This window comes from Diabrotica virgifera, chromosome 9, assembly GCF_917563875.1.
Source record: "Diabrotica virgifera virgifera chromosome 9, PGI_DIABVI_V3a".
In the NCBI taxonomy this organism is placed as follows: domain Eukaryota; kingdom Metazoa; phylum Arthropoda; class Insecta; order Coleoptera; family Chrysomelidae; genus Diabrotica; species Diabrotica virgifera.
Window position 1 is genome coordinate 76,931,433 of NC_065451.1, and position 25,797 is coordinate 76,957,229.

Sequence of the window (25,797 nt, forward strand, 5' to 3'; positions counted from 1 at the left end):
TAATAAAAAAGTTTCACATATGGTTCAAAGTCACGTAGACATACTAAAAATTTTTTTTAAAATTTTTAAATTTTAATCTCCTATTCGGATTTAGCATAATCAAAAAGAAAATACATTTTGGATCAAAGTAAAATGATGAATTCACCGATATTTTTAAAATTAATTATACAAAACAGTTTTATTGTTTAAACCAGTGGTTTTCAATGTTTCTGAGCCATGTACCACCAAAATTCCTATAATTATTTTTGGTACCACCTAACTGAAGTATCTATGGAGGTAGATAATCTAATTAATTACAAATATGCTGAATTTTGGCAGTGGTTTTGCGTTTTGTGTACCGCCGCACCTAATGAAATGTACCACCAGTGGTACATGTACCACAGATTGAGAACCCCTGGTTTAAACAATTATTAGAGGCTAAATCTGTGAGTAGAACTTTTTACTTTAACATAAAGTAACTATAACCTAAACTATCAAAAAATGTTTTAGAAAAATATAAGCTTGTTTGATTTTTTCCGAAACAATTTTGACTCCCCTGAAGGGGAGTTATAATTTCCATATCTTATCGTTTATCTGTTGAGAAATTGTCCAATGATTACACAAGAAAAGTAGTCAGTAAGTTGATAAAAATAAATGCGTACCAAACTGATGAAACCATAACCGTAAAACAAGTAAAACAACAGAAATAACACAAAATGCAAACCAAACAAATTAAGGATAGATGAAACTGCTGCCGATAATCAGCGGCGGCTCGTGGGTCAATCTTCAGGGGGGTCATTTTGGTTTGAAAACTTCAAACTGTTGATTTTTTAAAGTATTTAAAAGATCTTTTAGCATTTATATTTTAGATAAAAAATACAGACTTAGATAAAACTCAATACTATTTACCCTAGTTTTCCGAAAATTAAATTTGTCTTTTTTTAGAGTAAATCTTTTAAAAAATATAGGAAAAATGGTATGAACAGGTTATTGACTGATATATAGATAGGAATATTTATAGTATAATAAATTGTAAATTTATTAAAACGAAACTTACTTTAAATATTTTTATATTTTAAGTCAATTCTTCTATCCTTTAGTTCTGCAAAATAGTCTATGACCTTCTCATTGAAATTTGGAATGCTCTTGACAAGCGTTTTCTCGATGCTCAGCATAGACAAGGCACTAAGTCTAGGTTGTCCCATCGTATTACGCAGGAATGTTTTTACTCTTTTTAAAGTAGAAAAACATCTCTCACTTTCCACGGTTGTCATAGGGAGTGTGCACAAAATATTTAATAACTTCACTGCTTCAGAAAATGTTTCAGACAAATTCATGTTAATAAAAAGCTGAAGTATGGCTACTGCACCAGCACTATTGCGAAAATCCTCACGACAATATAAGACTTCAAGTTCCGATTTTAGTTTGGAAATATTCACTGTGGGATAATTAGCCGTCACCATTTTTAAAATATTTTGCGGAAAGTTGGTAGTGTATGCTTCAAATTTCTCTATGTAGAATAACTGTGAAATCATGAGATGATCATTGAAACTAAACCTGTGATTTATTTCAGATATAATAATATCACAAATTTCAAGTGCAGTTCGTCGCTTTGGATCCTCTGCAGTAGTTTTTCTTTTTTTTGCTGTTGATGTGCTTGGTACTTCTGATTCCAAAATAGTATTTCTAATTATTTGGATATTGTTGTTAAAAGACAGGATACAATTTTTGACAGATATAACATCAATGTCTCGCATTTGCAATTGTTTAAACAATATATCAACATGGGGCATTATTTTATGGAAAAAATTTAACCAAAATAAAAAATGCTCATCTTCCAAATGTCTTTTTAAACCAGTTGCTTGATTTATATTGTTACCATCTTGCTCCTCATCAATAATTTCCTCTAAGCAAGATTTTAAATCATCTTTATAAGTGTATACAATTTCAACACATTTTGTATTGAAAGCCCATCGAGTAGGCGCAGCTTTAGGTAGCCTTACTTTAACCACTCTATCCAGAACCATCGTACGTTTTGGAGATCGGCCGAAAAAGGACGAAAATCCGTGTAAATTTGCAAAAAATATTTTTATCGGTTTGTGTTGACTCGCCGCTTTTTGGAGGATAAGATTAAATTGATGGGCATAGCAGTGAATGAAGTGTGCATTTGGGTATATTTCTTTAATTTTTGTTTGTACTCCTCCCAGTTTACCGCTCATGACTGATGCACCATCGTAACTTTGGGCAATCAATTTTTCAGGTGCTTCATTAATTTTTAATAATTGAAGTTCTTCCAATATTACATTAGTTAAATGTTGTGCTGTAGTACCTAGGGGGTTAACAAATTTCCAAAATCTTTCATGTACAATACCAGTTAATACATATCGCAATATGATAATCATCTGCGTTTTATTGGAGCTGTCTGTGGTCTCATCTACTTGAATGGCCACAAAATTTGTCTGGCCAATCTCCTTCATGATATGAGTATGCACAATGGCTAACATTGATTCTAAAATATCGTTCTGAATTGTTTTCGATGTTCCTTTAAATACTGTACTTTTTTCAATGTGTTCTTTAAACATTAAATCCAGTTCAGAAACAAAATCGATAAGGCCCAGAAAAATTCCACGATTATTGGAGCTGTCACTTTCGTCATGACCGCGCAATGCAATTTCGAAAACTCCACAAAATTTTACACAGTCGATTAGTTTGTTTAAAATATACCTATTTTTAGATACCAATTCATTAAAGTCATGCACAGATTTACGATATACACTATCAAGTTGCTGTCTTATGTTAACACGTCCTAAACTTGCGTAACTCATTGATGAATTTATATGAGTAGTTGAAGAGGCATGTTTTGTAATTTTCACTTTTAAATGCTTAATGTCAGTTACTCCATTTTTCGCCCATACAGCGTCATTCGAAAACAGTAAACACGGATAGCAAAAAAATGCATTTCTCACACTGCAGCCACAAATCCAATCACACAAATTGTACATTGATTCTTTAAAATATCTTTGAATGTCCTTACCCCTATCCTTTGTTGTTTGTTTTAAATTCATGTTTGGTTTTGGTCGACCACTTTCTTTTTTCTCAAGCCGCCGTTCATAATTTAGTGTTCCAGCAGATTTTAAGGCAATTATTTCGTCAACAACACTCATCTTGTTTTTGTTACAATCACAAAAAAATCCAACAAAACAAAATAAATTACGCAAATACGCCGCGATCGATATAGACCTGCCGTGAAGTGCGGTCAGCAGACGGTAACTAACTAAACGTGAGGCCGTCGACTCTACTAGAGGTATACGACGGAAAGGTCACTCCCACTCTCGCCCACGAAATTGCTATCTGCCGTCTCTTTTCTATTTTACATGCATTTGTCCATAAGCCATAAGAACTGTATATAGACAATTTAAAATACGGCCCAGCCACGGGCTTGTGTATAGCGCGAGGCGCGACGTTATTATATCTATTATATTTGTTTTGCCAATGCAGACTGCTGAGAGAGAATTTTATATTTCAGAGTGAAGTTTTAGATAAAAGATATTTTTAATAAAATTGGTATTTTTATGAGATTATTTTAGGGGGGTCATTGACCAATTGACCCTAAGGAGGAGCCGCGCTTGCCGATAATATTATTATTGTATCGAAATACTACTCGGAGGCTGTAAACGTAAACGTAAAGAAGAAACCCATTTCTAGATTTAGAAATATTGTTCTGAAAATTCCCAAAATTGAAATTCTCAAATCTTTCAATAAGTCACGTACAAAGCATTATGGTTTATCGCCGTTGCCATAAAAAATCGGAAGACCGGAAGGGATAAGTTCTAGAGACGAGATAATTATTCACTTGCCGAATATGCGTATTTATTTTGAATTTACATTCTTAAAGTTAAACGCACAACGTAAAATAATATAACAATAACAAATGTTTACATAATATCAGAAGACAAGATGGGTCATGGGTCCCCTAATCGATGGGGCCCCCCGCAAGCTTCATGCTGCGGGGGTCTCTGTTACGCCCCTGCTGTTTGATAAATTCAAATATTCAGATCTTTGATTTGCTAAAAATGGTCCAGCCTTTTTATGAAATCTTGTTAGAATATTTTTTTTCTTTCTTATAAAGTAGATAGGTAGGTAATTAAATTTTCTTAAAATTATATTATCCATATTAATAATCTTCTTTAGACTGTCAATATAAAAATACTTAATTCATTAACAAATTATATAAAAATATTTTATAGAAAAAATTCAGTTCATTATTTCTTTGTGATATCGACATCTTCTGAGTACTGGCCGTATTAATTTCTCTAGGGATCGTATTCTGCATGATTCTGCATTAAACATTGGGTGCATTCAGCAGACTCAATCGCTAACTAATCGATTAGTAATCGATTTGTGATTTACATGCTAAATGTCACAATTTATGTGGCATTCAGCAGAAAATCACTAATCGATTAGTTAGCGATTGTGTCTGCTGAATGCACCCATTGACATTGGACATTTGACATTTCCATTTCAGTGGCCACCAGTGGCCACTAACAAAACAATAACAAAACCCAAATTTAATCTTTGCACGAACCAAAAAAAGGAATAAATTTTGTTTATCTTTATAAAAATATTGCCAAAAAGTATACATAATCAAATGGAAGTTAAACAAGAACTTAGTGAAAATACGTGTAAAATAGAAATAGATAATAATGAGGTGAATGATGCTCTTCTGGATACCTTTAAAACTGAGATTAAAGAGGAGCCCCAAACTGAAATTACACAGGATTCATTTGATGACTTGCAGGAATATCCTTTAAAGACAGAAATAAAATACGATGAAGATAAACTCTGTCTGCTCCAAGTAAAACAAACAAATGAAGGTAAGCGAATTCTGGATTGGTGTGGTGTTACCACTGGTAACAGTTAAAAATCTTGCAAGTAAATATTTTATGACGATGAATAATTCCATTCACCTATATTTTTACCAATAGAGTTATTATATGTGTTAATACTACCTAATTCAGTAAATAGAAAACTACTCGTGGACACACGAAAATATTGGCGAGTTTATGTGACTCAGTTGCACTTTATTATACTCTGTTACCAGTTTCATTTGTGGTTACAATGGTTACATCATCGCTGTCGCTCGGTATCGACTAGTGTCTGAAAATTTTGAAGGATCGACAGCGTAAGCACGCTGTGTATATCAATAACCCTGTTGCCAGAGTTAAATTTGGTTACAGTATGTACCTATAAAAGTGTGCGTGCAGTTAACCATGGATGATTGTGGCTGTGTAATCGATCAACTACTTAAAAAGTAATTTCCTTGTATAATTTTGAAGAAAAAAAAGATTATTGAAAATGAGAGACCTATTTTAAACAATTTAAAAAAGAAATCAAAAAAAGTAGTTCGATATTTTAAATTTAGTTGGTACAGTGAAAATCCTTGGTTATATGGTTGCAAGAAAAATAGAGTGTATTGTTGGCCACGTCTTCTGGTTTCTACAGAAAAAATGGGTGGACCAGGTTTGTGATTTAAATAGTTTTGGAGTTTTAAAAGTGAGACATGAAATTTCTCCGTTACCTACATGTAAGATGTAAACCCAATTTGATTCAGTTTGGCAAAACAAGAATCAAAGGTTCTCTTAACCAAGCTTTTAAAGCAAATATTGCTAAACATAATGAGTTTGTTAAAAAAATAGATCAGTATTATATCCTTAGCACAGTTATAATAGATACCATATGTTTTTTGGCCAAACAAGAATTAGCATTTTGTGGTCATTTTGAGGGAGACGACTCTGACAATCGAGGCAATTACAGGGAATTGCTAACATTTGCCAAAAAAAGATCAAAAATTTTGCCAACATCTAGAAACATCAACTGTTTTTTCGAGAGTTTCAAGTGTTATACAAAATGATATTATTGAAGCTATACATTTAGCCATGTCTTTATTTTTTTAAATAAGATTTTTTGCATTTGGTTTTGGTAACACTTTAGAAAAAGTCACATGTCGCCACTGGGCGGTGGGGTATAATACATCCCACGCATGCAAAAGAATTGGGTAACTTTCAATAGGTACAGCTTAGGGCAATGAGCCTACAGGGTACCATATTTTTTTATAATTTAGGCTCCGTCTTTTCACCTCCGAATAACTAGATTAGTCCGGAGGTTTATTTGACAGATTTACATGTAATTTGCTGGATAAACTTCCTGATAAATGGTTATTTGGAGGTGAAAAGACTGGGCCTTAGACGTTGTTTAAAATATGTTTTATAAGTTAGACCTTCCTCCTGATTCTAATTCTTTCGACTCAAAACAAGTCGCAATAGACTCAAGCTCAACGTAACAAAAACACATTTTATGCGTTTCTTACCAAAAAACTTAACTCCAAATTCTGACTTTTATTTACATATCATGTAGATGGCAAATCAGTAAAAAGTTATACTACAACGAAATTTTTGGGGGTAACCCTAGATCATAAACTTACATGGGAAACTCACGTAAATCATGTATCAGCAAAGTTAAGTACATGTAGCTATATAATGCCTAATTTAAGAGAAGCTGTCTCATTTGATATATTGCGAATGATTTACTTTAGTTTAGTCCATTCTGTACTTCAGTATGGCTTAATATTTTGGGGTTGCTCATCTCATTTTGAACGGGCATTTATAGCTCAAAAGAAAGTTTTAAGAAGTATGTTGCAAGCCACTATTTAAGAAGCCTAATATTTTAACACTACCTAGCCTTTTAATTTTCCAATTAATATTGCACATTGAGGAAAACAAGCTCAAGTTTGATAGAAATGAGGACATTCACTCACATGATACTATTGTTTGTTTTTTAACCAAGAGTAGTGATTCAAATTTACCGCTCCGTAATGCTTGTTTCTAATTTGTCCAACCGCAGGCAAGTTTACACTGTTATTAAATTTTGACACTAATGACATTTATGAAATTTTGGAACTTCTGTCATTTAATAGGTTAAGTAAGTATATCGGAGATTTTTGGGTTTTCTGCATTATTCCTTTAATTTTTAGATTTTTAGTCTACGTTTATATAAAAACAGTTGTTTTTAGAACTCTTTTGCGGTGTGTTAGTATAATATAATATGTATGGATTATCACCGAAAGCTATGATCAACGAAAAATGAAGATGAATTTGGTGACTTTTCTAGTAACTTTCTTGGGTGTAAATCTGTCTTTTTAGTTTACTCCTCTTGGTTAAAAAATCAACTATAGAGGTAAATAAAATTTTCGACAACCTTTCTCTAGATTAGGTGTATCCCAACATGCACCTGAATATATTGGAAAAAAATGTTAGAAAGTCAGTATATTAACTCTCAGTAATTCTTCACATAAAGGTTTTCGCCAAACTGTGTATTCATTTTTAATGGAGAACACATTCTACAGTACATATTGATGGATTTTTAAATTTTTAACATTTTTGCAACAATAGTTCTAAAATTTTTATTTGTAGCCTTTATTTTTTTTTTCTTATTTATTTTATTGTAATCACTGTTTTATTTTAATCATATGTACTTTTACTATACAGAGAGAGTCTGTAATTTGGAATAAATTCAATATCTCAAATACTAATTGTTTTTTTGAAAAATGCTCAGACCCGTCGATTAGTATTTCAAATTGTTCTTTTTGACATACAATAATAATCTATACAGGGTGTCCCAATTTAGAGATATGACGTCATCGTTGATTTTCTTAAATGGCAACACTGTCATTTTGATAGCTATTTTGATAGGGTGTGTAAAGTTATACACAACTGCAAAATATCAAATTTTTATTCTCTACCATTTACAAGATAATAGAAAATAACAAAGTTATGTCTGTAATTTGAAATAAATTCAATAATTAAAATACTAATTTTTTTGAAAAATGCTTAGACCCGTCGATTAGTATTTTAAACTGTCATTTTTGACATACAATAATAATGTATACAGGGTGTCCCAATTTAGAGATATGACGTCATCGTTGAGTTTCTTAAATGGCAACACTGTCATTTTGATAGTTATTTTGATAGGGTGTGTAAAGTTATACAGAACTGCAAAATTTCAAATTTTTGTTCCAAATTTACAATATAATAAAAAATAAAAAAGTTATGAAAAACAAGTAATCCAATAATAATTGAATTTAATTATTTCAAATAAGCAAATGCTCATAACGTTGCCCATTGACAATTTGACAATAATTGAGGGCCAACATTATGAGTATTTGCTTAATTGGAATATTTAATTTCAATTAATGTTTGATTACGGACCTCTATTTAACGGACTTCGGATATAACGGACCAAAAATCCGGTTAAATGTAAAAAATTAAAAACGTCCTGTTAATATTATACATACTTAACCCTGCCCATACCAAGATACATTGCATAACAACGGGGTCCCCGTGGATCCCAAACGCTATATTTTACAAAGAATTTCAATAAACTTTTTATTATAGCATAATGAGGACACATTTCTAAATGATCTGATTTATTTTAAACCTATTTTTATATAACGGACTTTCGGCTTTAACGGACACCCCGTTCCCCCAATTAGTCCGTTATATCGAGGTTTTACTGTATTGCCATTTAAGAAAATCAACGATGACGTCATATCTCTAAATTGGGACACCCTGTATACATTATTATTGTATGTCAAAAATGACAGTTTAAAATGCTAATCGACGGGTCTGAGCATTTTTCAAAAAAACAATTATTATTTTAATTATTGAATTTATTCCAAATTACAGATATAACTTTGTTATTTTCTATTATCTTGTAAATGGTAGAGAACAAAAATTTGATATTTTGCAGTTGTGTATAACTTTACACACCCTATCAAAATAGCTATCAAAATGACAGTGTTGCCATTTAAGAAAATCAACGATGACGTCATATCTCTAAATTGGGACACCCTGTATACATTATAATTGCATGTCAAAAAGAACAATTTGAAATACTAATCGACGGGTCTGAGAATTTTTCAAAACAACAGTTAGTATTTGAGATATTGAGTTTATTCCAAATTACAGACTCTGTGTATATTGTACTCTATTGTACTAAAATTTTGAGATTTATACATTTTTTTGTAAGAACTGTGTAAACTTTGTGCATGAATAAATTCTATTCTATTCTAATAAGCATGTTCGACTATATCCATCCATCCAATGGCACTACAGGCCAAATTGAGCCTTGGCCTCCTTCAATAAGCTTCTCCAATCATTTCGATTAACCGCTGTTCTTTTCCATGAACGCGTTCCCAGGAAGTTCCTGGCATCCTCATCGACCTCGTCTTCCCATCTCTTTTTAGGTCTTCCAACCGGTCTTCTTCCCTGCATTCTTGCATTCAGCAATTTTCTGGGGATTCTATTCTCATGCATGCGGACCACGTGCCCTGCCCACCGTAATCTCTGCAGTTTAGTGTGTATGTTCGACTATATAGCAATAGAAATGCAAACCGCAGAGAGGTGTTTGATAGAACTGTTCGCAAATCAAACTAATTTTTGGTGCAAACATCTTTAGGAATAGTTAGCTAGCAGCTCGCTGTAGTTCACGAACAGCTTGTGAGCTGTTCTTGAACTGCAATTTTGGTCTGTACGTGTCTTTATACAATAAGCGATTCAATTAGTGTACTAACAATGTAATCTAATTCCTGTTTTTTATTAGCTATGGAAATACAAACTGAAATTAAGGACAAGGTAGTTGAGGGTGACCAACAATATACAGAGCATCAGCTATCCACGTCTTTAAATCTGGAAAACTTGAAGAATGAAGCGGGGGAAGCCTCAGGTGAGAATAATAAACTAAGGTGCATAGAAATCGGCTCACTTGTTGTCCGAGAGAGAGAGACATATTTTATTGATACAATGTACCAAAAGGCCATCGACCGAAGTCTTTCAGCCAATTTACACAATTAATATACATTAACACTAGAAAGTCTGGCTTAGCATACCTACCTAGAAAACCGGAAGGGATCATTTTGGCCCCATGTTCTTTTTTCAATTAAAACTCAGTTTAAAGAAATTAAATCTGCTCTATCTAGTTCTAAACCAAGGCCAGAATCAGAGAAAAAAAATCTGCTCTAGACGGTAGAATCTAATTTTATTTTTTACTTTTATTGTTTAACACATTCGCTGCCCATCAAAAACATTCGGAACACCATACAATTTGCAGTTTTTAATATTTGCCACACATTGCCTTGTTACAACCGTGGCAATGATTGGAAGTACGATTTCCTTTACAAAATATTTTCAACTGATATTTTTTTCGTTTTTGGATAGTAACAGTGATAGTTGTTGGTAGACCTGGTGTTGCTAGACGTAGTTCCAGATTTCGGGAGACAAGGTATGGGGCCCATAATTATTCACACAGCCGAAGAATAAACTTACGAAAACTGAGTCTACTTCCAGTTATTTCTTTATAAATAATCCTTGCATTTATTGCTTCCAAGTCAAGAGTATTATAAAACACGTACATAGGCCATTATCTTGAAGTTACTTTTGTAGTATAAAGATGCATCATTTGGTCCTCTACACCAACAATTGCATCTTTGTGTTCGCCAACAATTGTATCTTTATTACGTAGATGATCAGTACCAGTATAAGGGTAACCATTTACAATAAACATACATAAATATAATATTACCCATTCGACAGGAATTTGAAAGAAAGGATCGTCGAATTTCCCAGAAAACAATAATAACCTACACGGGGCCAATCTGGCCCCTTTAGACTTCTATGGTAGATTTGTTAAAAAAACTATTAAATAAATTTAGTAAACAATATTTTTTTGTTTTAAATAAGGCTTTGTATCAAAATAATAAAAGTCATGAAATACAGGGTGGGGCATTAGTGTGACAAAGTCCAATTACTCGTTTGTTGTAAGAGATACGAAAAAAAGTTATTTAGGTAAAAGTTGGGGCACACATAGCATCATATTTTAAAAATATTTTCAAATATACAGGGGCGTCCGTATTGACAGGGTGACACAAACTTGTTTTTTTAAATGGAACACCCTGTATATTTTTACATTTTTGGATTCTCCTCGATGTTTCCTTTCTTAAAATATATGGTTTTGTAATATTATACGAGGTAGTTTAAAAGTTAATTACATTTTTTTGTTAATTTCGTAGCAAAATCTACACCCTGTAGAATTGTAGTGATTTGACATGAAATTTTCTATTTGCATTTAAACGATTTTTAGTATAGTCTACTACTGTTAATCATTAATAGTATAGCGAAATGTTTAATTTTAGTATACAGGGTGGGTCGAAACTCAGAATGAGTATTTTCTGAGTTTTCTTAAATGGAACACCCTGTATTTTAGTATTGTAATAAAATTATATTTTATGGTACTTTTTTATTTCTTAAGCATTCCCTATACCTAAGTGCTTTAATTTGTAAGTTATTCGTCATTCTTTAAGCAAACATTAATTGCAACAAAAATTACGTAAAATTTCATTATGTAGCCGTGAAAATATCCAATCAAAAGTAATTTTTCGAAAAAAAATACATAATAACTAGCCTGATCCTTAATTTATTAATATTGGATGAGATATCCAAATACATTCGTAGTTAAGGTTGTTGGTGCTTAAAATATGAATCAAACATACAAAATTCTGCCTAGTTGGCTATGACACAAAATTTGCTTAAACATTTGACATTATACTATTTATATAGTTCCAGTTGATTTGATACCATTACTAATATTAATTTTTCTAATTAGGAACGGATTAAAATGGCTTTGTGCTAGGAGAGTATAACAAAAATGAGCTACTTGCAATAAAAATTTATCATCAGCAATTCCCTGATAGACGACAAGCAAAAAGAGAAACTTTTGAAAGTATACTAAAACGGTTTCAACAGACTAGATACTTAGATTGTAAGAACGATTGTACTAATATACAGATCCTCAGTGACACTAAGGATTACATTTAATTGCTGTTTTCTTCACTTACAATAGTTTTTATTCGAGCAGATTTATCATAGTCTAAGTGATCAGTCCGTTGAAACCGTTCTAGTATATTTTTAAACGTTTCTCTTCTTAGTTGTCGTCTATCAGGGAATTTCTGATGAAAAATTCTTATTACTAGTAGCACATTTTTGTTATATTCCACTAGCACCAAAATCTTATTAATCAGTTTCTCATAAGAAAAATACATATTAGTAATGGTAACAAAGCAACTGGATCTATAAAAATAGTATAATATCAAATTTTTAAGGAAATTTAGTGTCATAGCCGACTAGGTAGAATATTGTATGTTTTTATTAATATTTTGCGCACCAACAACCTTAACTACGAATTTATTTGGATATTTCATCCAATAATAATAAATTAAGGATCAGACTAGATTATGATGTATTTTCTTTTCCAAAAATTATTTTTGATTAAATATTTTCACAGCCACCTAATAACATTTCACGTAATTTTTCTTACAATTAATGTTTGGCTTAAAGAATCACGAATAACTTACAAATTAAAGCACTTAGGTATAGGGAATGCTTAAGAAATAAAAAAGTACCATAAAATATCATTTCCTTACAATACTTAAATACAGGGTGTTCCATTTAAGAAAACTCAGAAAATACTCATTCTGAGTTTTGACCACCCTGCATACTAAAATTAAACATTTCCCTATACTGTTAATGTTTAACAATAGTAGACTTTATTAAAAATCGTTTGAACATAAAATAAAAATTTGTTGTCAAATCACTAAAATTCTACAGGGTGTAGATTTTGCTACGAAGTTAACAAAAAAACGTAATTAACTTTTAAACTACCTAAAATATACAGGGTGTTCCATTAAAAAAAACATAAGTTTGTGACGACCCTGTATATTTGAAAATATTTTTAAATTATGGTACTATGTGTGCCCCAACTTTTACCTAAATAATTTTTTTCGTATCTCTGTACGAGAAACGAGTAATTGGACTTTGTCACACTAATGCCCCACCCTGTATAAAAATATTATTGCCTCAAATAAAAAAACTACAATAACTTTAAATCGCAACAGGGGCCAAATTGGCCCCTTCGACTTTCTAGTGTTAATACAGTATATGTTTTTTGTTAATATTAATACAATACAATAATTTAAAAAAATATTTGTATGTGGCGGCAATCACAATATCACTGACAATTAGTTACAATACAGATGATGATTTAAATAGAGTTGTTTATTGTCTTGATGTGTAGCAGATTTCTTCAAAAAGAGTTCTTCCTGGACATCTACGGGCACTGTCCTCTGGTATCTTCACAATGTGGGGCTCAATCAAATTTTTGTTATTGTCATTAATAGAGAAATATTTAAACATCTTATTGAGTCTCTCATTAATAGGTTCAATTCCAGTTTTATCGTACAGCATTCTGTTTGATGGATTATGAAGTGGATTATCAGGATGACGAATTCTAGTGATTTGTCGAAGGCTAGTTGTTTCAGCCACTTTTGTATTATTTTTGGCAGGACCTTTATAATTATAGAAAATTGTAGAACCATACTTCAGCATGGGCCTGCAAATCATTTTATAAATATTGGCTGCTGTTTCAAAACTAATTCCCTCATTCTTGTATGTTAAGCTTCTGATGTGTTTTGCTCTAGTTATAATTTTCCTTTTTATAACTGCTGTGTGGTGGTTGAACATCAATTTGTTATCTATTTCTATTCCCAAATACTTAACAGTTTGGGAGGGTTTAATAATATTGTCGCATGTGTTTATGGTTGGAGAGTGATCTTGGATTCTGTGGTTAAATATTATTAGTTTTGTTTTAGAAGGATTTATTGTTAATCTCCATTTATTTGCCCAAGATATTGTGTCATCCACCTGCCTCTGCAATAAGTCCATTGTCTTTATTAAATTTTTTTTTGTTGTCCGATTTAAGTGATTTTTTAAATATGTTATCGCTGTAATAATATTGTGGCTAAACAGGTAAATTTTCATTGTATACCGGGTGTACAAATCAAACTGTGTTTTTTTCTCAAAGTTCGCATCACCCTGTGGAATATTCTAGCATTTATAAAATACTAAAATTAAAACCCAACTATAGCATCATGTTTTCTCAACAGTCTGTTTTTAGATTCATTCGCTTATGTTGGACCATAAAAAAGTTAGGTACTTTAATAACTAGCCATGTTTTTCATCAATGCAGCTTTGAAGTGAATACTTTTAGGTCAATCAAGTTAGTAAAAAATTAGCCTTTTTTCGACATACCTGAAAGGACAGGGTTTGACAGTTGAAATGTGTAGTATGAGATATTAGAAAAAAACTATCATCTTGGGATTCATCAATTTTTTAGTGGAACAATTTTTAAATTAACAACAAAAACGCCAAACTTAGTTTTTTGCTCATAACTTCAAAACTTGTTTATTTAGAGATTTGACGTTCACAGGTAACTTTTTCAGACAAAAAAGATACATCAAATTAGATACGCTAAATGAAAATCGGTTAATAAACAAAAAAGTTGCAAAACGGACGACAAAATCGCTGTTTTTGGATATTGTTAATAACAATTTTATTATTGATTAAAATTTGTTTAAATGTATCTAAACTTGAGGCATATTATGGTGTTTGAAGGGTGTGCAAAAAATGGTCCAGATCTATTTAATAGTTTTTGCGAAATTGAATTTGTTTATAAAATTTTTTAAAAAACGAGCTAATTTCTGAGGCTGGTTAAGTTAATTTAGCTGACTGGATTTCAATGATCTGGGGCCTATTTCCTTCGATAATATGTATACTAATAGCCTATGAAAAAAATTTAAAAAAAAAGTTACATTTATGTACTCAAAATTATTTATTAATAAATAGCACTTTTTAAGCTTATAAACAATTAGAATAACTCCGTGGAAAATAAATCAAATTAAATGGCAATAAAAAATACGGAAAGCTGATTAAAATACACAACTTAAAAAAAAATTAAAAGTCTTACCCCCCTGGCGGCTGAGATGGCCCCCTTTTTTAAAGAAGTCACTGTTACATTAATTAACAACATTATGAGCTGAAATTAACCAATCTTTTATAAGAAAAGTCAAAGTTTTCAACAAAATTTTTAGCTAGAAAAAATATACAAATTGTTTAAACAGAAGTGTTATAAACAAAGAGTATTTTGCGTTCCGAGTAGAAAATAGTGGACGTAGCGGTTGGCGTAGCCGAATGAGAATGAATTCGCGCGCTATTACACTAATAGCCGGTATAGGTGAAATTTGCTAGTCATTTTAGGCACTATAAGAGCCTAAACTTAAATAGTAGAACCTAAAAGAAAACGTATGAACACTGTGCCGTCACGTTTTAGTGACGCACATGCGTCGACAGTGGCGCATCAAAGTTTCCACTTATAAACGGGATACACAAATTAAAAGGTAGCCTCCTTCACTAATAGAATTAATTTTTTTTCATTTTTAAGTTCTATGTGATTAACAAGTAAGAGTGGTAATACGTAATAACCTAATTTTAACCCACCACCCCGTCTTTATTTTTTCTTTTTTAGGTGGAATGCAATCAATTTTTAAATTTCAAAAATATTCACACGCACAATTGAGGCTTTTACAAAACATGTCTCTTTTTTATGGACCTGTAAATTGAGTGTACATAACCTCTAATTAAAATATTTTTTTTTTCGGAAAAAAACGTATAACTTTTTTTGGGGATGGCTGCAAGTCTAATTTTTTTTAATCTTGTGTATTTTATCAAACACTGTATTCCTAATTTTTATAAGAATTTTCGTAACGTTCGCCACTTTCAAAAATCCGAAAAACTGTTTTTTAGATGGTTTTTGGGGATTTTGCCTATTTTATAGACTTGACGAACCTTAAGGAAAAGTCTGAAAAAAATTAGAAATATAGTGTTTGATAAAATACATTAAATACAAGACTAAAAAAATTAGACCTGCAGCCATCCCCAAAAAAAAGTTATAGGTTTTTCTCAAATATACGTCAATTTGACAATTTCAATTGACAATTAATTGCGAAATTGATCAAAATTATTGTCAAAATGGCAATGAAAATAATGTATGAATTAGTATGATTGTGCTAGAGTAAATTGAGTCTATAGAGGTCTGAGTGAAAGTTTGAACGGTTAAAAGAGAAATTAAATCAGAGTATGCCAAATTAACTTTATTTGAAGTGTAATGTTGGTTGTATAAATCTAATAGGATATTAATTCTGTATAAGTAAATAACCAAATACTATTGACTGTAATACATACAACTCTTGACATTTCCCATTACATTTGAGGAAGCAAAAAAAGCCATCTAGCGGTCAGCGGTGATAACCAGGGCAATCTAACCTTACATTTATAAAATTGCTTTATTATTGTTTTTGTATACTAGTGTTTGAACTATTTTTATTTTAATTTAATTTTGCAAAATTAGCTTGTTATTCAAAAATTTATAAAATTAAATTTGAATGTTTACGTCAAATTTTACGTTGTCATAATGTAGTTTCACCGCAAGCCCACAGTGGCGCTAGTGGCAACGTGCTTCGCATTTCGCATGCTTCCAGATTTCTGTGTGAGTTGGACGTATTACAGTCAATAACTATTTGGTATAACTATTTGAGAATACAGCGGAAGAAAAGATAATGTATTATGTGATTATGAGGTGAAAAATAATTAACGGAATGTGAAAATGTGTGGGTTATAGTGTGGTTATAGTCAAACATATAGGTATAGGAATGTATTGTAAAAATTATAAAATGCAACGACAAGGAATTATTTGAATTTTTGGAAATTTTCAAAGTTGATAAAAATATATAAATGAACCCAAAGGTTAATACCAGAAGTGTGTCAGCTAGATACACAAACTGAATTTAAAAAAATTAAAAGAGTTAAGAGAATAAAATTATAAAATTAAAAGTATTAAAATGACTAAAAAAAATGCAATCCTTTTGGATTTTCTAGAATTTTAACTCTGAATTAAATTATTTTGTACCAACTACACCAGAAAGTTTGTTACTTAACGTTAAGTTATTTAACTAAATGGTATACAGCCAACTTTCGGGAACTATTCCGTTTTATAAATGTGAGAAACTTAAAATTTTGTGATTGACCCTAATAATTTGATCACCCACTGTAGTTTGCAACAAGTAGCATTAAATTGTGTCTAAAAAGTTGATTTCAATTTATGTTTTGGACATCATAAAATTTATGTTATGATAGAGAGGATAGATATCTTTATTTCCAAATAGGTAACCTAATATACAAAAAAATTTCTAACTTAAGGCCATGGGTACATAATTCGCAAATATTTTACGGCTATCCCTACTTTTTCTGTCTTTACACGGCAAATTACGTGTAGTAAAATTCACACTGGTATGGATATGTAAACATTACTAGAATGTCATTCTACTTGAAAATATCATCATTAACTTCAAAAGATGGCTGTTGAATGTTCTTGGATAACTATTGTTTGTATACTTGCAAATTATTAATTCAGTTAATAAATGTGATTATTTAGCTATTTCTGTAGCTTTAAAAGCTACAGAAATGCAAATTAAGGTGATAATTTTTGATAATATCCCGTCGTCAAGTATATTACGTCAGATGCCCTTCGTTGCTACGAACAAATACATTCAGTGACATTAATGTTTTAAAAGTTATAAAAGTGATAACTTTCAACCGTAAAATATTTTATATCAACTATTTGTTTAACAGTACTAATTTGTACTTACATAAATAAATTACAATAAAATTTTGGTTTTGAACAGTTTTATTCATGAAATAATCGCAACAAATTGCACTCGATCTCTAAAATTAATATAGAATTTTTGCCCTCGTGACACTTTGACATATTAAAATTAAAACTGTCAAAGTGTCACTCGGGAAAAATTCAACAATTTTAGAGCTCTTGTGCAATTACTACTGATTATTTCATTCATAGGAGATTCTGACCAATAGAAAGCTACAGAAATGCAAATTAAGGTGATAATTTTTGATAATCTCCCGTCGTTAAGCATATTAAGTCAGATGCCCTTCGTTGCTACGAAAAAATACATTCAGTGACATTAATGACAATTAATGTTTTAAAAATTATAAAAGTGATGACTTTCAATCGTCATATTATATTTATAAAAACTGTGTGTTTAATGGTACTTTGTACTTACATAAATAAATTACAATTAAATTTTGGTTTTGAAGAGTTTTATTCATGAAATAATCGCAACAAATTGCACACGATCTCTGAAATTAATATAGAATTTTTGCTCTCGTGACACTTTGACATAATTTCACTCGCCTTCGGCTCGTGAAATTAAAACTGTCAAAGTGTCACTCGGGAAAAATTCAATAATTTCAGAGCTCTTGTGCAATTACTACTGATAATTTTTTCACTAACTATGTATTCAGTGATTGTAATAATTTATATGTAGGTACAACAAAAACTAATACTCAATCGAGAAAAGAGGAAAAGTGTGAAAGTGATTTTTTAATAATATATTGTTACTATGGAACGCTTACAATTTTGAACATCTTTAACAACAAAATACTTGGATCACAGAATATATATTATCCTGATGTATTCTCTGCTTGGATCTTTCACAAATAATACACAATAAATAACTTTTTATTAAGTTCACGTCTTAAATCAATTATTTATCAATATTATTTAATCAACTATTCAAAATATGCTCGATGCCATGTCAAATATTTAAAATTGTCACTGATTGTCACTGTCTAACTGACAATATGCTAACAATATTCTATTCGACTAAGTGCGTTGTAAGACAAAGATAGATTTGGAAAATATTACCACCGACATTGTGTTCATTTTTTTCGAATCCTGAAAAAACCAATAAATATTTTTGAAAAATTTAAACGCTGAATGAAATACTAAATTATTACCGAGGGTCGAAAGTCCCTTAGAATAAATAAAAGGTTTATTTTGAATGAGATATTTGAAATTAAAAATCACACTAAATTTTCTCTTAATTTTCCACCCCTGTCTTCTTCTTCTTCGTCTAGCCATTCACGTCCACATCTGAACATAAGCCTCTTCAAGTCTTCTATTCCATTGTTTTTTGTTGTACGCTACTTGTAGCCAATTTTTCCCGGCAGTTCGTTTCAGATCATCTGTCCATCTCATAGGAGGTCTGCCTCTGGGTCTTTTGTGTTCGTATGGTCTCCAGGTTAGAATTGTTCTGTGCCATTTGTTAAGATCGCTCCTAGCTACATGTCCAGCGTATTCCCATTTCAATTTTAGTGATTTTTGTACCACATCGGTGACTTTGGTTTTCTGTCTTATCCATGTGTTTGTTTTCCTATCCTTAAGTGATATGCCAAGCATTGCTCTTTCTATCGCATGTTGAGTGACTCTGAGTATGTTCATATTCTTTTTTGTGATTGTCCATGTTTGTGCCTCATATGTTAATATCGGAATAATGCATGCATCAAAAACTTTAGATCTAAGATGTAGTTGAATTTGCTAATTTCTGAGTATATAGTTCAGTTTGCCGAATGCTGCCCATGCTAACTTTCTTCTTCTTTTTATTTCTTCCGTTTAAATTTCCCTATTTAGTATTATTTTTTGTCCTAAGTATATATATTCTTCAACTTTTTCTATAACTGTGTTGTTTATTATTCTCATCGTTTCTTCGGAGTGCATGACTATTGTTTATATTCATTTTCAGTCCTATTTTAGAAGGTACTGTGTGTAGTTCTGAAAGCATGGTTTGCAGTTCTTGTAGGTCAGTATCTATCAGGATTATGTCATCCGCAAATCGTAGATTACTGAGGTAGCGGCCATTGATGTTTATTCCCTTATATTTCCAATTTAGATTTTTAAAAACGTCCTCCAAAACTAAGGTGAACAGTTTGGGTGATAGAGTGTCTCCCTGTTTGACTCCCCTGTTTAATGGTACAGGGTTCGTATATTCATTTTCATTTAGGTAGTATGTAGCTGTAGCTTGGTTCATAGTTTCTTTTATTAAGTTAATATATCTGCTGTCTATTATACTATTTTGCATTGCATTTATTACGGCCGTGTGTTCTATAGTGTCGAAAGCTTTTTCGTAGTCTACAAATGCTATAGAAACAGGAAACTTGTATTCGTTAAATTTTTCTATTAATATTTTTGTGGTTAACAGGTGATCGGAAGTTGAATAGCCTTTCCTAAAACCTGCCTGTTCATATGGTTGGTATTCATCTAATGTTCTTGTTAGTCGGGTAGTTATGACTTTGGTGAGTATTTTAAATAGGTGTGACAATAGACTGATGGGCCTGTAGTTTTCCAACTTTCGATTATCACCTTTCTTGTATAATAAGATTACTTTAGAGTTGTTCCAGCTTTTAGGGACTTTGCCCTGGTGTAAACAACTGTCTATAAGCTTAGTTACAATTGCAATGAGTTCCTAACCTCCTTCTAATATCATATTTGTGGTAATCCTATCTTCTCCTGCAGCTTTATTTCTCTTCATGTTTCCCAATGCTGTAGTTACCTCTGAAATTGTTACTTTTGGCATTATTTCCGATCTAACATTTTTTACTAATTTCCGTGCTGGTCTCATTTCATCGTCTTGTTGATGTGTTCTGTAGAGTTCCGTGTAAAATTCTTCTATTCGTTTCAGTATGCTTTCTCTAGTTGTGATTTCATTTTCGTCTTCTCCCATTAATGATATTATCTGACGTCGTCCTAGTGTCGGTCTGAGGCATTTCATACTCTTATTTGTTTTCAATAGTTGTTGTTATTAATTTTTCTTCTTCTTCTCTTTTTTGTTATTAAGTTCTCTATATTCTGCGGTTCCCTTTTTGTTAGATTTATTTAAGATCTCCCTGATATAAAACATGAATATAAAAAAAGATACTGAATACTGAATATAAAAAATATTGATACTGAATATAAAAAAGAGAAAACTTGAATACTTAGGCCACCTGATGAGAGGACAAAAGTACACATTCCTACAAAATATAATGCAGGGAAAATCCAAGTACGAAGAAATCCAGGCCGTAGAAGAATGTCCTGGATGAGAAATTTGAGAGAGTGGTTTGGCTGTACCACTAACGAATTGTTCAAAACAGCAGTAAATAAAATTAGAATCGCCCTAATGATATCCAATCTCCGATAGGAGAGGCACTGAAAGGAGAAGAAGATCTTTTTTTCTATTTGTTGTAATATTTCTTGGTCTAATTCATTGTGTGTTGTTTTTGGTTTTTTCAGTTGCAGAATGCTTTTGTTAACTGTTTCGGTTATAAGGTTATTTAAATCATCAATATCTTTGGAGTTTATGTGCTGCATGTTAACTTGATTTAATATATGCATTATCTTTTTATTAAATTCACTATTTTTTATTTCTTCAGATGTCCATTTGTATCTTTTTTCATGTATTCTTTTTCTTTCTAGTTTTTTGTTTATTACTAGTTTTGTTCTTATTAGTATATGGTCGCTTCCTAGGTCAAACTGATTTAATACCGATACGTCTTTTACTAGGTTTCTATTTTTTGTTAAGATATAATCTATTTCATTCTTTGTCTTTTTATCGGGGCTCATTCATGTCCATTTTCTGCTTGGTTTTTTTTATTGAAAAAGGAGTTCATTGAGTACATGTTATGTTCATTCATGAAATTGAGAAGCATATCTCCTCTATCGTTTCTTTTCCCATAGCCATAATTGCCAATTAAATGTTCATAATCTTCTTCTTTTTCGCCCAATTTAGCATTAAAATCTCCTGCTGTGGGAGCACGCCAAATAGAATTATATTTTAGTGACGTCACGTTGCATAGCAACCGTCGATTCTCCCATTATGAAATTCTATTTTGTGACGTAGGCAAAATAGAATTCTATTTGGTGTGCTCTGGGCCCTGATAGTATTTCGTAGTTTGCTTTATTTGTTTCTATAGCCACCCCTGTAACCTATTAAAATCCACCCCTGTAACTTATTAAAATAAACATTATAGAAGTTCTCAGATACTTTCGGCCCTCGCTAATAACGCAATCTTTAATTCTGCTTTTAAATTTTTCAAAAATACCTATTAGTTTTCTCAGGATTCGAAAAAACCGAATCCCCATTTGAATAGCATTGCAGCCGAAAATACGTACCCATCCTCTTAAATACATTTTTTACATATAAACAAAATAAAATCAATCAATACAATGCTTAACAACAAAAAAGAATGTGGGTGTACTTTGTATGCGCATAAGAAGTTATACTTCCATTATATGACTTCAACGAAATAAATATATTTTAAACAGTTTATTTTTATTTTATTTAAATATTTAACTAATTTTAATACTTACCACTTTCCAAAAAATTTTATTAAAACAATACAAAAAAAATAGCAATTGTCCGCATTTGAACCCGGGACCTCTCGAAATGTAGTCGAATGCTCTACCAATGAGCCACGACCGCACGTTTATCTGGTATCTTGGACATAATGACAAATCACGGTAACAAATAGACGGAGTGAAGTATAAATATAAAAACGTTTTAATAATACTACTTATTCTCTTTATGTATTTACTAAAAACATTAATATGTATATTCTTTCCACACCTTTTTTGCACTGATACATACATAACTTGAAAGATTTAGTAACGAACTCCATACTGTCTGTGTGCACATGCGCCCAGGATAATAAAAATTCACTCCCAACCGCGCCTAAAGAAGAACTTCAAAAATTCAATAAAAATATACAAGAAAATTGAGGCGTTCTTTGCAAAAACCCCAGTTGTCCTTTTTTTCGGAAGTGGACTTATGCCATCTATGGATTGAAGGACTAATTACCTACGTTCCTTGCGTAAGAAACTTCCATTAAAATCACAGTAGTCCAAAATATAAGCGACAAAAATATTGGCGATTCCGCATAGACCCCATATGTCAAGCGCAATTCCCTTCAAAACCATAATTGTTAATGACTATTGGTGTTTTTGCGGGAAACTTTATCGCTTGGCTGTCAGTAGGTTTTTTATAGGTTAAAGTTCCTTCGAATAGTTGTGTTGTGTGATTTTATAAGTAAACACCATTTTTCGTTCATTTTTTATTTTGATTTATTACTATAAATATCGTTTTTCCTATAAATTAATGAAAAATTCCTGCAAAAACCCCATATGTCAAATGAATAAATGTCCTTCATAAATAAACAAAAGGAAAAAATAATATTATTTATATTGTAAACTGTGTGTAATCATCAAAATAATAAATCACTAATTTGAGAATTTCCGTAAACTTAATACGGTTCAATTAAATAACTTTTTTTTTAATATCTCCAATGTTGTAAATAATGACAACTGGGGTTTTTGCAAAGAACGCCTCAATTGTGTACATTCACTGTCAGTTCAACATGACTATTTATCCCAAGAAAAACCTTTAATTTATTCTTAAAATTAATAACAAATTACAATCAATTCAACAAGTTCACCAACTAAAAAAGTCAATAAAAACAAACAAAAAATATTGTGCACATTCTCTGCCAATTCAAATAGTACTTAATATTTTTAAGGAAAATCTTTAATTTATCTTTAAAACTTTTAACTGTCCTACAGTCTTTTAATCCATTAGGCAATTCATTGAATTCTCTGAAACCTGTAAATATTAATGAGTTCATTGAGCTGCTATACTTCATTTTAGAAAAGTATATGTTATTTTTATTTTGAGTATCATGTATGTGTGTATTAGGAAAATTAATAAATTGCTGAAAACAATCGGGAGCTATATTGTTTTTAATTTTATAAACCAAAATCAATGCAAAATATTGAAATCTTTGATATACCGAAAACCAGTTCAATATATTCAGCATTAAATTTATTGGTGTCAATCGGCCTATTCTTAATAATATACGCATACTAGTCTAGGCGCCAGGGGGGTCACCGTATTTTTTTCAATTCTGATGGACAAACTCAACGGTTTCTTATAGATTTTTGGCAGCTGATTACGAATTTCGAGGGTGGATTTCGATCCGAGTGGTCAAAAAATTGTTATAAACAATTTTATTTGTTTATAAATTGTTTATAAGGCCCTGGCTCATAAACTAAAAGAGATAAAAAAAAATGTTTTAAATAAAATTTGTTCCTTAATAAAAAACAAAGAATAAAACGTTTACTAAACTTAAATCCAACAATTAGAACTTAAGATATTGTAAAATTAGTGCACAATGCAAATTTCAAATTGCAAAATAAGTATTTTTCGAAGCTTTATCGATCGTAACTCGGCTTCTACGCATGAAAATGAGCCTTAGAAGGTCTCATTTTAAAGCTTAATTAATAGGCTTCCCAACAAAGTTTTTTAAATTACTGTATCTTCATTTGTTTTAAAGTTATACCGTTTTGAAGTTATAATTTTCTTAAAAAAATTGTATATTTTAATTCGTTTATAAGGGTTTCAAGCAAATTTGAGCTGTAAACATTTATACTTTAATTAACAATAATGATAAAACGACTCAAAAGGAACGAGTTGAGCTTACGAAAATATTCGTAAGTTTATTTTTGGCCAAGATATCGATATTTTAATGGCGCGCTATGAGGCGCAAGATCGGATCACAGTCAAATAAGTATTTTTCCACCTACCTTTACCGAAAGTATACTTTTCCGGACCTGATTGTAGGGAGCAAAGTTGTACCTTTCCTCCCTAGGGAGGAAAAGTAAAAGTGACGTCATGGTATTTCATTCATGAAATATAACTTATTGACGCCCTGTACAATATCTATTTTCTATTACGAAGTATCTATACATTTTAACGTTTATTTATAAAACACCCTGTATTTTGCAGAATGGTAAAAAACAGTAAATTGTTATTTTGATTTAACAATGTTTACATTAATAATTTGTTTTATTATTGACAGTTGATAGTTATATTGTACCTACTTGTTAGTTTTAGTTCTAATAAATTTTGTTGGTTAGTTACATAAATAAATTAGGTAAAAATTAAAAAATGACTTGTTATTTGAGGAAGGTGGAAAAACCATATGTATAACATGGGAGTAAAGTGCCTTTTCCTCCCTTGAATGATTACTGCCCTCCGCTATGCGTCGGGCAGTAAACTTCATTCTCGGGAGGAAAAGTAACATTTTCCTCCCTTGTTATACAAATAGCTATTTCGACGCTTTATTGATCGTAACTCGGCTTCTACGCATGCAAATGAGGTAATATGTGATATCCATATGTAGGATTGTAAATATTTTATCTTAATTTTTAAGATACCCTGTATATATATAATATTTCTTTAATTATTCGTATTTACAAACACGAAACGAGCGGTTGTCGGCGAGGCTCTAAAATGCACAGATGGGTGGGCGTATCTAATCGAGGGGTAGCTTAAGTGAGCAGTTTCTGTTTATTTTTAAGACATAAAAATAACAAAGTAGAGCCCTTTGACCCAATTTTTATTACTAATAGGCTAGTTCCCGCGAAAGCGAATTAAACCATGAAAAGGGGAAGATTAGCAGTAAGGGAATTTTGGTTGTGTGGGAACGAATACATTTAGTCGATTTTAAGATCTCAACGACATTAGACGTGTTATTGATTACAAGACGCATAGGGATAATACTAAGACGGGTATTATATTGATTAGACGCAAATTATCGATAAATACATTTCTTTTATAAAAATAAGAACACGTAGAATTTTTGTCGCAAAGTACACTTTTACACTTTTACATTTCGATAAGTTAATAGTAACAATAATTTAGTTATCTATTTTATTAATTAAAACTATTAAACATCAAACGGACTTTAATTCCGATCGTCTTTAAAGAAAACCTACATTTTGGGGGCTCAATCGCGGATCTAAGAAAGACAATTTCGTCGTAAAGTTCGCGAAATACCGTAAAGTGAAGTGTAATTAAAAAAATCGACTCAGGTGACGTGACGTAATTTTTGGAAACTGTTTATGACTGTTCGGGAAACGTGGAAACTGTTG

The 25,797-nt window shown here is 31.3% G+C and overlaps 1 protein-coding gene across 1 annotated transcript in view; it reads left to right on the top strand.

The window, feature by feature from the left end:
• The first annotated feature begins 4,521 nt into the window (after window positions 1–4,521).
• The window catches only part of LOC126891369 (zinc finger protein 271-like), a 46,971-nt gene continuing 25,695 nt past the window's right edge, over window positions 4,522–25,797 (top strand). Inside the window, exons 1-2 of the mRNA XM_050660545.1 lie at window positions 4,522–4,853; window positions 9,637–9,759. Of these exons, the coding sequence (XP_050516502.1) occupies window positions 4,628–4,853; window positions 9,637–9,759 (349 nt within the window). The 5' untranslated portion in view covers window positions 4,522–4,627. The remainder of the gene's footprint in view (window positions 4,854–9,636; window positions 9,760–25,797) is intronic.